Below are 12159 nucleotides of genomic sequence, written 5' to 3'. Positions count from 1 at the left end.
CATGTGGGACGTACCCACCTCACCCAAGCGAGCACAGCAAGCAGCCCAGCTCGGTGCCGGAGCTGCAAGCCTGTTGCTCTGCTCTTTGATCCAGCACTTTGCTCTCATCTCTTAGAGCAATTATTGCTCCTTCAGTAGGAGCAGGGCACCTTGGTTAAGAGTCTGTTCTGCCAGTTAGTGCTGCTGGAAAGAGAGCTCAGAGGGGTTTGATTAGCAACAGAGAGTCCTGTAGCTCGTGGTGTTCGCCAGGGCTCAGGACTGGCTCCAGTCTTGTTCAGCATCTTCTGTCAGTGATGAAGGGAGAAAATGCACCCTCAGCAAATTTCCAAAGCAGGAGGGGTGGCTGACACCCCCTCAGGCTGTGCTGCCATTCAGTGAGACCTGGGCAGGAGGAGAGTTGGCCAGAGGGAAGCATCATGGAGTTCAACAAGGGCAAGTGTAGGGTCCTGCACCTGAGGAGGGATAGCAACCTGAACCAGGACAGGCTGGGGCTTGACCTGCTGGAAAGCAGCTCTGCAGAGTACCTCAGAGTGCTAATGAACAAAAGGCTCACCATGAGCCAGCAATGTGCCCTCATGGCCAAGGTTATCACTATTCTGGGATGCATTCAGAAGAGTGTGACCAGCAGGTCAAGGAAGATTGCTTTTTCCATCTACTCTGCTCTAAGGAGGCCAAATCTGGAGCACTGGGTCTAGTTCTTGGCTCCACAGTTCAAGAGATGCAGGGAACTACTGGAGAGAGTCCAGTGGAGGCTGCAGAGATGCTGAGGGGCCCAGAGCAGCTCTGTGAGGAGGACAGGCTGAGAGCCCTGGGGCTGTTGAGCCTGGAGAAGGGCAGTCTGAGAAGGGATCTGAGGATGAGGCCAGACTCTTTCCAGTGATGCTTAACAAAAGGACAAAGAGCAGTGGGCACAAACTGGAACCCAGGAGGTTCCATCTGAATAGGAGGAGGAACTTCCTTACACTGAGGCTGGTGGAGCACCAGAACAGGTTGCCCAGAGAGGTTGTGGAGTCTCCTTCCCTAGAATCATTCAAAACCCATCTGGACACCATCCTGTGCAACCTGCTGTGGGTACCCCTGCTCTAGCAGGGCAGCTGGACTGGGTGACCTCCAGAGGTCCCTTCTAACCCCCACCATGCTGAGATGCTGGAATTCTGTGATGCTGCATGCAGCCTGATCACAGACAGCAGTGAGAAGAGTGGAGACAGTCTGGAATGAGGTGGAGGAATGCTGCTCTAGGCTGTGTTTGAGGCTTCCTCAAGTTGTTTTGTGAGCAGACATTGTCCTCTAGTTCAGCTGTGTGAGTAACGAGGAACTGCTGGGGCTCAGTTCTGCCAGAGGAATGTGCACTTCACTGAAAAGCTGCAGAAGCAGCACTCTGTGCTCCTTGGCATGGCATCTTCTGAGGCTGCTGAAAGGCTTCAGGTGGCTCACAGTCTGATCTGCCTTTCCTAGACCTTGGAGGTGGCCACAGAACCTTTCCAAGTTGCTCCTTATAAGCTTATTCCCTGCAAAGGCTGGACCTGGCCCACTGTTGTGTTACACTGAGTGCAGCTTGCAACTCTCTGAAGTCCAAAGACACAGGAGGATCTGCCCAGTGTAACTGAGCACATTGGTGAGCTTGGATCTGAGTCTTCTTTTCTTTTTTTTAGGGGCTGAGTAAAAAAGTTGGAGTCTCTTCCTCCATCCTGCAAGGGCTTTGGATCTCCTACAGCACCGAAGGCCTTTCAATGGCTTTGGCATCACTGAGAAACCTCTACACTCCAAACATAAAGGTACTGGAGAAGGTGGAGGAGGGCTGGGGAGGTTCAGGGCTTGCATGAGAAGCTCCCAACCAATGCACAGCACATAGATTGTTCCCTGTAGCTGCCTGCCTATGGTAGTGGTCCTGGCCAGGTGGTGCTGAGCAGCTTGCTGGGTGTTGATCTTTTTGTTAGCTTTTTAGTTAGGAGAAGAGAAGACTGAGAAGGGACTGAATCAATGTTTATCAATATCTGAGGGCTGGGGCTCAGAAGAGGAGGACAGGCTCTGCTCACTGCTCCCTGGGATAGGACAAGCAGCAATGGATGGAAGCTGCAGCACAGGAGGTTCCAGCTCAACACAAGGGGCAACTTCTTGACTGGAAGGGTCCCAGAGCCCTGGCACAGGCTGCCCAGAGAGGTTATGGAGTCTCCTTCTCTGGAGCCTTTCAAGTCTGTCTGGATGAGTTCCTGTGTGCCCTGAGCTAGACTGTATGGTCCTGCTCTGGCAGTGGGGGTTTGACTCGATGATCTCTTTGGGTCCCTTCCAACCCCTAACATCTGTGATCTCAAGCTGGGGCAAGAGCAACAGGCAGTGGTGGAGGTGGTGGAGTCCCCATCCCTGGAGGGATGTGGAAGACTCATGGATGTGGTGCTGAGGGCTGTGGTTTAGTGGCAGTGGCTTAGCAGCAGCGGCGAGGTTGTGAGCTCTGGGTGAGCAGCTGGGACTTGGTGATCTCAGAGTTGCCTCCCAGCCTCGGCAGTGCTGTGGCTGCAGAGGGCTGAGCCAGGCTGAGCTGCCTGTGCCCCCGCAGGTCAGTCGGCTGCTGATCCTAGGCGGCGCCAACGTGAACTACCGGACGGAGGTGCTGAACAATGCTCCGGTCCTGTGCGTCCAGTCCCACCTGGGCTACACGGAGATGGTAGCTCTGCTGCTGGAGTTCGGAGCCAACGTGGATGCTGCTTCAGAGAGTGGCCTCACCCCCCTGGGCTATGCAGCTGCTGCTGGATTCCTGAGCATCGTGGTGCTGCTCTGCAAGAAACGGGCCAAGGTAAGGCTCCTCTGAGAGCTGACTGAAGCTGTTCCAGCTGTCTTGTGGCCAGCAGGGCTGAGGCACTTCTGGGGTGGATTAGAAGGGCTGTGGTTAGTAGGTCAAGAGAGGTTCCCCTGCCCCTCTGCTCTGCCCTGGTGAGACCACATCTGGAGTACTGTGTCCAGTTCTGGGCCCCCCAGTTCAAGAGGGACATAGAACTGCTGGAGAGAGTCCAGCACAGAGCCAGGAGGATGGTGAAGGGAATGGAACATGTCTCTTACGAGGAGAGCCTGAGGGAGCTGGGGCTCTTTAGCTGGAAGAAGAGAAGTCTGAGAGGTGACCTTATCAATGTTTATAAAGGTGAGTGCCAGGAGGCTGGAGCTGGCTCTGCTGGGGGATGCCAGTGACAGGACATGGGGCAGTGGTGGAAGCTGAGGCAGGAAGTTTCATGTAAACATGAGAAGGAATTTTTACCCTGTGAGGGTGACAGAATCCTGGCACAGGCTGCCCAGGAGGGTTGTGGAGTCTCCCTCTCTAGAGATATTTATAACCTGCCTGGATGTGTCCCTGTGTGTGATCTGGTTGAGGTGATCCTACTGTGGCAGGGGCGTTGGACTGGATGAGCTTTCCAGGTCCCTTCCAGCCCCTGACATGCTGTGATTCTGTGCTTCAGGCACAGGCTGCAGGCTGTGGCTGACTGAAGAACATCCTCCAGCAGTGGCATAAACTAGAGCAGAGGAGATTTAGGTTGGACATTAGGAAGAAGTTCTTTGCTATGAGAGTGGTAAGACACTGGGATGGGTTACTCAGAGAAACTGTGGATGCCTCATCCCTGAAAGTGTTTAAGACCAGACTGGATGAAGCCTTGAGCAAGGTCTATCTGAGGGGTGTCCCTGTCCCTGGCAGGTGGGTTGGAACTAGAGGATCTGTAGTGTCCCTTCCAACTCAAACCATTCTGTGAATTCAGGATGCTGCTGTGCAGGGTTGGACTTTCTGCTGAAATGTGGTGGCTTTGAAAATCTTCCATTGGCACCAAAGTAAGCAAAACACCAAAGAAGAACTCTGAGAGTCTGTGATTAGCATCCTGGGATTCTAGAATTACCACTGCAGAATTCTAGGCTGGAGCCCTCTGCTGTGAGGCCAGGCTGGGCTTGGTCAGCCTGGAGAAGAGAAGGCTCCAGAGAGACCTTCTGGTGGCCTTTCAGTGCTTAAAGGAGCTGCTCAGAAAGCTGAGCACAGAGTTTTGAGAGAGTCTGTTGTGACAAGACAAGGGCTGATGGCTTGAAACAGAAAGAGGGAGACTGAGAGTGGAGAGAAGAGAGAAATGTTTGACACTGAAGGTGGTGAGACATTGGCCCAGGTTGCCCAGAGAAGGGGGAGATGCCCATCCCTGGATCCATTCCAGTTGAGGTTGGACTGAGCTCTGAGCAACATGCTCTAGTTGCAGGAGTCCCTGCTGAGTGTAGGGTGACTGATAGCTTTAAAGGTTCCTTCCATCTCTAAACATTCTGTGGTTCTATGAATTCAGGCCCAGGGTAGGAACTTGCCATGGATTGGAACTGCCTAATCGAGGGAGGTTCTCCTGCCCCTCTACTCTGCCCTGGTGAGACCTCATCTTGAGTACTGCGTTCAGTTTTGGGCTCTCCAGTTTAAGAGGGACAGGGATGTGCTCCAGAGAGTCCAGAGGAGGGCTATGAGGATGATGAGGGGACTGCAGCACTGCCTGATGAGGAGAGGCTGAGGGACCTGGGGCTGCTTAGTCTGGAGAAGAGAAGACTGAGAGGGGATTTGATAAATGATTATAAACATCTGAGGGCTGGGGGTCAGGAGGGGGGGACAGGCTCTGCTCACTGCTCCCTGGGATAGGACAAGCAGCAATGGATGGAAACTGCAGCACAGGAGGTCCAAGCTCAACACAAGGGGCAACTTCTTAACTGGAAGGGTCCCAGAGCACTGGAACAGGCTCCTCAGAGAGGCTGTGGAGTCTCCTCCTCTGGAGCCTTTCCAGGCCTGTCTGGATGTATTCCTGTGTGCTCTGAGCTAGATTGTGTGGTCCTGCTCTGGCAGGGGGGTTGGACTTGATGACCTCTTTGGGTCCTTTCCAACCCCTAGCATCCTGTGGTCCTGTACTTGCACTGGACTGGTGGCCTGCTGAAGCTTGCTGTGGAGCAGTCCTTGGCCCTGGGGGGGTTAAGCTGGCAGCACTGTGTTTGCAGCATGGAGCATTCTTTAACTATCTCCTTGAGACACATTTCTCCAATCTCCTGTCAGAGCTGTCCTAGCAAAGTCCCCTTTGCTGAGCTTGGGGTTCTAATTGTGCACAAGGGCTGGAGTTGAAATACTTTGTTGAAGAAGAAAGTTCTGCTGCTTTTTGAAGTGGAGCCTCCTGGAAACAATTTGTGGTTTCTCTGTATGTTTAGCTTCAGTTCAGAAAGCAAACTGTGGCTTTGGGTAGCTTTGGGATGGAAGCTGGGATGGCTGAGAGACCCTTTCAGGTCTTGCTTTGTTGTCTGGGACAACATGAGGACAACATGAGAAAAAAAAAAAGAGGCAAATCTGCTTCTGTTGGGATATTTTGAGAGAGTTGGGTGGAACCCTGACATTTGCTGGGAAGAAAAACCATTCCCTCTCCAAGAGAAGGAATATTTGGGCTACAGAGTGTAATGTGAGAGTCCTACCACTCAGAGCTTTCCTTCAGTACCCCTGTGGCTGCAGTGAGGAGACACCCCAAGACCAGCCTGGTGTAGTGTGGAGGCTGAGGTGTTTGAGGTGGCACAGGGAGCTGCAGCACTGACTGCTGCAGAAGTTGGGAGACAATAGAATATTCCTAATATTAATGTGATACAATGGGAGGAATCTTCCTCCTGTGTATTCCAGAACCAGAGTTAACAGAGTATCAGTCCAATGGCTCTAACCCCGTGCTTACCACATGAGAAGGGAGAGGAGAGGTGAATGAGCAGGGGGACAGCTCAGCCCCCTGCCCTGCTTTCTCCAAGCCACTGCTGTTGGGATAGGCCCTGGAAATCTCAGCTGCTGTGTTGAGGCATCAAGTGAAGCCATGCCCTGGCCTCCAAAGCCAACCACATCAGCTCCCACAGGGCTGCCAAGTCCCTGCTGACTTCTGCCTGCGCTGGGCTCCTGCTGTCAGGCTCCTTTGGCTGCAGGCTGAGGAGCTTCTGTGTCTCTCAAAAGAAGTGAGATCTTGGAAACAAGTTGGTGTTCCTCTTCTGGCTGTGGATAAAGGAGGTGATACCACTGTATCAGCACAAGAGGGACATGGACCTGTTGGAGTGAGTCCAGAGGAGGCCACAGCAATGGTGAGAGGCTGGAAGCCCTCTGCTCTGAGGCCAGGCTGAGAGAGTTGGGCTTGTTTAGCCTGGAGAAGAGAAGGCTCCATAGAGACCTTTTGATGGCCTTTCAGTGCTTAAAGGGGCCAAGAAGAAACCTGGGGACAGACTTTTGAGCAGGGCCTGTTGTGACAGGACAAGAGGTCATGGTTAGAAACTGAAAGAGGGAGATTCAGACTGTGGAGATAGAAGAAATTGTTAGCACTGAGGGCGGCGAGACCCTGGCCCAGGTTGCCCAAGGAGGTGGTAGATGCCCATCCCTGAAACCATTCCAGGTCAGGTTGTTTGGGGCTCTGAGCAACCTGCTCTGGTTGGAGATGTCCCTGCTGACTGCAGGGGTTTGCACTAGATGGCTTTTAAAGGTCCCTCCCTACTCCAACCATCTATGACTCCACAACTGTGCTTATTGCTACCTCAAGCCGTAGTGCAGCACTTGAAGGTTTGCCACCCAGTGGCCCTTCCCTCCAGCCACTCACCACCTCTGTGTTGCCTTAGAAGGCTGCCAGCTCTAAAAGGGAGATTCAGACTGGAGAGAAGAAATGTTTGACACTGAGAGTGCTGAGACCCTGGCCCAGTTTAGCTCCATTCCAGGTCAGGTTGGTTGGGGCTCTGAGCAGCCTGCTCTAGTTGCAGATGTCCCTGCTGACTGCAGGGGGTTGGACTAGATGGCCTTGAAAGGTCCCTGTGGTTCTGTGATTTCAGTCAGCCTGAGAAGACCTTTGTTGGACTTCAGAACACTTAGAGGAAAACACTTTTCCAGCCTTTGAGTCTGGCTGAAGCTAAACCCAGGGGTAGGTGACCCAAAGCAAACACTTGCGGCTGGGAGGATGCCCGAGCCTGAAGGCAGAGCTGCTGCAGGAGTGGTTGTTTTCAGGTCATGGAAGGGAGTTCACCAGGCAAAGCCTGTGTTGCCCACGTGGCATTAGTTTGAAAGCAGAGCTGGAAGCTGAAGGAAAGAAGAGATCCTGGCCAGGGTTTGGCTGATTGCATTTTCCCATCTCTTCCAGGTGGATCACTTGGACAAAAACGGGCAGTGTGCCCTGGTCCACGCTGCCCTCAGAGGCCACCTGGAGGTGGTGAAGTTCTTGATCCAGTGTGACTGGACCATGGCTGGGCAGCAGCAGGGCGTGTTCAAGAAGAGCCATGCCATCCAGCAAGCTCTGATAGCTGCTGCCAGCATGGGCTACACCGAGGTGAGACCTGCCAGCACCCCACGGCCTCTGCGGGCTGGGCAGACGAGGGTTGGCTGTTTCATGAGGGAAGTAGGACAGGGGGGAATGGTTTGGAGCTGGGGGAGAGCAGGGTTAGACAGGATCTTTTTGGCCTGGTGAGGAGAAGACTTAGAGGGGATCTAATCAATGTTTATAAATATCTGAGGGCTGGGGGTCAGGAAGGAGGGGACAAACTCTTCTCAGTTGTGACAGGACAAGGGGCAATGGATGTAAACTACAGCACAGGAAGTTCTACCTCAACATGAAGAACTTCTCTGCTGTAAGGGTCCCAGAGCACTGGCACAGGCTGCCCAGAAAGGTTGTGGAGTCTCCTTCTCTGGAGCCTTTCAAGGCCTGTCTGGATGTGTCCCTGTGTGCTCTGAGCTAGATTGTGTGGTCCTGCTCTGGCAGGGGGGTTTGGCTCAATGATCTCTTTGGGTCCATTCCAACCCCTGACATCCTGTGAGCCTGTGAGGAAGTTCTTCGTTGCACCCCACTATGTGAGTCAGTGCAGGTGGACACACACTGGTCACAGCAGAAGAGAGCACACCCACTGCACACTCAGAGCCACTGCAGCAGGGCAGACACAGTTAGAGGGAAGTGGCACTCCAGAGGCTCATCCTGCCTGGTCACAGCAAGACACTGGGGGTTGATTTTGCTTGTGCAGGGCAGCAGGTTCAGTGATGGATCTCTAGAGGAATATTTACTTGAGCTCAGGGTGCCAGGCAGAGACTGTTCCCCCTGCTCTGTGTGCTGGGAGCAGCTGGTGCTCAGGTGCCAGCAGGCTCTGCAGGAGGCAGGCAGGTTCGTGAGCTGACTTGTCATCTTGTTTCAGATCGTCTCCTACCTGCTTGATCTTCCAGAAAAAGATGAAGAAGAGGTGGAGAGAGCACAAATCAACAGCTTTGACAGCCTGTGGGGAGAGACAGGTGATTGCTGGAGCTGCTGCCTGCGTGTCTGTGTTTGTGTTTAGGGGCTCACGGTCACCTGGAGCATCCCTGAGCCCTGATGCTGTTTGGATGAAGGGGGGGATCAGTTCCTCTGATCTCGTCGCAGGTACAGGTGCCAGGGTGGGGCTGGCACTCAGCTCAAGTCAAACAGAAGTTTTGAGGTTGAAAATCCTGAGCTTCTGCAGCTCCTGGCACTTTTCAGGAGCATGCAGGGATGCTGCATCTCTGACAGCCAGACACAGCCAGGCCACTGACTTCTCTGAACCATCTCCTGTTAAGTGAGATCCAGACAAACTGCTGCTCTTTCTCTCTTGAGGTTGAAGATACTTATCCAAAGCAGCTCCTTGGCTCTCTCTCCCCTTTCCTTCCAATATCTGAAGAAAGCTGGTGAGGGACATTTTAGGGTGTCAGGTAGTGGAAGGACTGGGGGGAAAGAATCCAAACTAGAGGAGGGAAGATTTAGATTAGATGTTAGGAAGAAGTTCTTCACCGTGAGGGTGGTGAGACACTGGCACAGGTTGCCCAGGAAGGTTGTGGATGCTTCCTCCCTGTAGGTGTTCAAGGCCAGATTGGTCGAGGCCCTGATCAACCTGTTCTAGTGGGAGGTGTCCCTGCATTTGGCAGGGTTTTGGAAGTGGATGAGCTCTGAGGTCCCTTCCAACCTAAACCATTCTACCATTCTATGATCCTTGAGGTCACTTCCAACCCTGCCAGTCCTGTGACTCTGATGACTTCAGTTGTTTTCTGAACACTTGCCATTATTTAGCACCTGCTAATGAATCAGATGTCCTTTGGTGCAGTGCTGTGTTGTATTGATGGCTGTCATGCCAGAGCCCTGATGTCCTAGCTGCTCCCAGAACAAAAGCCCCCTGCCCACCCCAGAGCCTTGGAACACTCAGCCAGCTCCATTTCTTGAGCTCCTCAAACCTGGAGTTGTTGGCTTTTCACTCCAACAATGTGATAAATATCATCTGCTGTCTTTTGTACTCAGCTCACTAATCTGCCTGCATCACTGCTAATGTTCCTGTCAACTTAATACACCAAGGTAATGTTCCTGTCTGGGTAAGGGAGCACTGAGTTTGATTCTGTCAGTTCTGCTTAAAAGTGACACCAGCCAAGGGTACAAAAAGTGGCTGGCATGTGGCTTGGGCTTTGGTCAGGTCAGGTTTGGTTTGAAAGGAGGGCAGGAAAAAGCTGGGATGTATTTTGAGCTGGTTTGTCTGCTCTACCTTTGGAAATTAAGCTTTATTAGAGCTTTGTAATGAGTGAAGTCTATCAGAAAGTATTGCCCCTGAGCTTTGAAGGACAAAGCTGGAAGGATGAGATGTGTCAGTAGGAGCCTGCTGGGTGGTTGGGCTGCTCTGGGGCACTCAGGAGGCATCAGGGAAAGAGTCAGCTCCTGCACCCACAGGAACAGTACTGAATGGCAACGACTGGATGCATTCCTCTGTGACCTGCTCTAGGTGATCCTGCTCTGGCAGGGAGGTTGGACTCAGTGATCCCTCGAGGTCCCTCCCAACCTCTAACGTTCTGTGACTTTGTGCCTTAGTAGTGGAAATAAAGGCACAAAGTAGTGCTTTAAAAGTGTCCCTAGGGTGTGATCAGAGAGACAATTAATTGATGTGGAATTAGCTACATGAAATGACAGTGGCTTGGCCACTGGTGAGCCCACAGTTCACAGGCTGACCTGAACCAGCTCCTCCAAAGTGTTTGTTCTCTGCTTTCTGGGTCCTGAGGGCTACTTTCTCAACAGGATGTGATCCAGAGTTGCATCAAAACCCACTAAGATGTCTCCTCTCAGTGTAACCTCATAGGCAGCATCAGATGCTCTCAGAACCCTGAATTAAGACAGTCTTGGCTTCTCTGGATGAATCCAACAAAGCCCACAGGTGTTTGCTGAGCTGGCATCTAAGCTGCCCCTTCCTGGGGCTGCCTTCACAGTTCACACTGCCCCACTTAGCCATGCTCTGCTCCTCCCTGACACAGTCCAGCTCTTCTCTTTCCTCCTTCCCTGTGTCCTGAGTAGCTTTGCCATTCCCAGCCTGCCTGTTGCCTCAAGGACTCTTCAGCAGAACCCTTTCCATCTCTCTTTTCCCTTTCCCATACCTTTGCCCCCAGCAGTACCAAAGGCTAGACTCAGATGTCTGGGGTGTCCTCTGCCTCAGAGGGGTTTCTGAGCAGCTGGGACAGTTGGGAATGTGGATTTGTGATTCACAACTCACGCACAAATTGAGGAGCCCATCTCAAAGCAGAACTCCTGTATCCCACTAAAACTAGTGGCAGGTAAGGTGGGAAAAGGAGCAAAAGCCTCCACATTCAGCAGTCTCAGGTCCTGTCACCAGCAGGACAAGTTTACATGGATCCCAAGACTCCCTTTCAGGTTGTTTGATTATGATTTCCCCCACATTAAATGATGAGTTTAGATACATTTGAAGAGCAGTGCTGGTTCCCACCTGAAAGTAACAACTGCTCTGAAAGCCTGCATCATGTCTGCTCTGCTTTTCTGACACTTGCTGCTGTGTCTCTGATCTTCAGCAGAGCAGAGCTGACTGCCTGGCTTGGTGATATCAACCTGATAACATCCAAGTGGCCATGCCAAGTGACATCATAAGTATAGGAACTGCTGACAGCACACTCGAGCCAGCTCCAGATGGAATATTTCCCTCTGGGACAAAACTAATACCAAAAACCCAACACAGAAAAAGAAGTATCTGAGTCACTTGTAATAACTCCATCAGAGTTGGAGGTGCAAAGAATGACTCCATCAGACTGGGGCTGTCTTGCTGCCAGGCTGTGAAATGGATCCACGTGCCACAAAGGAGCAATTTGATGGTTTCTTCTCTAGATAAAGTTGTGGAGCTTTTTCTCTAAGCAAACAGCCACACAGCACAGAGGCAGCAGCAGAATGTGCTGTTGCAGATCCCTGGTGCTGGAGGCTGTGGCTGGTCTGGTGGTAGAGGAAGTGCAGGGCCACATCTGAAACTTGTCTCTGCTTTAGTTTTGAGCCCTGTTTTGAGAAACCCAGCAACTTCTGTACAGAGCTGGTGCCAAGGCTTTGCTGTTGCGTGCTGAGTTGTCCTCCTGGCACTAGGGCTTCATGGAAAAGCTACAAAATGAACCTTCCTATTTTCCATCCCAGGATCCTTGGCTGGGCTTGGTGATCTCACCTTGTTCGTGCTGGACCACAGGAGCTCTCTGGCAGGCAGCAAAACTTCAAACAAAACCTTTTCCACTTCTCCCATTTCCTCTCATCACCTTTCCTTGGCTTCTCCAGTCTCCTTTCAGCAGGCAGGCACAGCCTTACCTTGCACTGTGGGGTTTTTGGGGACCAGCAGCTGCTGTGAGGCGCTTTGGTGACGTCAGAAATGGGTTCAGTCCACCCCAGGAGGGATAATTGCTTAAATAAGCAAATCCTTCTAGAATTTTCCTGGCGTGGTGTAATTGAGCTTTTGGGCTCGGGCAAGTGGACACCAGCCCCAGGGTAGTGCTCTGGGCTTGAGGTACCAGCAGTGGAGCTGGAGCCTGGGGCTGTCAGCAGCCACTTTGGTTAGAGGGCTGGAGCCAGAGGACTGGGGCCCAGAGCAGCAGCACACTGTCCAGCTCAGCACAGCTGTGGGGCCAGAGGGCTTAGCCAGTCCAACCTTCTGCTCCAAGCACAGGCACTGTTGAAGTCTGAGTGTGCCTTAGCGAGTTGGTCTGCTAAGACTGAGCTCCTTTCACCTCTTGGAGGGTTTCTGCAGCTCTGGGGCTAAATGTCTGTCTGTGTGTTACACAAGATGAGCTTGGATATGCTTCCCTCAGCAGCAGGCAGCAAATCCAGGTCATCAGTGTGGAACCTTCCTGAAGCAGCAAGGTCTGACTGCTCAGCAGCACAGAAG

The 12159-nt window shown here is 52.4% G+C and overlaps 1 protein-coding gene across 12 annotated transcripts in view; it reads left to right on the top strand.

Annotated features, from left to right (window-relative positions):
* TANC2 (tetratricopeptide repeat, ankyrin repeat and coiled-coil containing 2) overlaps nucleotides 1-12159 on the top strand; it is a 327280-nt gene that overhangs the window by 290893 nt on the left and 24228 nt on the right. For all 12 annotated transcript variants that reach the window (XM_064174070.1, XM_064174071.1, XM_064174069.1 and 9 more), the window contains 4 exons: nucleotides 1653-1775; nucleotides 2555-2791; nucleotides 7128-7313; nucleotides 8167-8260. In XM_064174070.1, the coding sequence (XP_064030140.1) occupies nucleotides 1653-1775; nucleotides 2555-2791; nucleotides 7128-7313; nucleotides 8167-8260 (640 nt within the window). The remainder of the gene's footprint in view (nucleotides 1-1652; nucleotides 1776-2554; nucleotides 2792-7127; nucleotides 7314-8166; nucleotides 8261-12159) is intronic.

Source organism: Pogoniulus pusillus, chromosome 40 (genome assembly GCF_015220805.1).
Source record: "Pogoniulus pusillus isolate bPogPus1 chromosome 40, bPogPus1.pri, whole genome shotgun sequence".
In the NCBI taxonomy this organism is placed as follows: domain Eukaryota; kingdom Metazoa; phylum Chordata; class Aves; order Piciformes; family Lybiidae; genus Pogoniulus; species Pogoniulus pusillus.
Note: the sequence above shows the minus strand (reverse complement) of the source record. Positions and strands in the feature narration are given on the sequence as shown.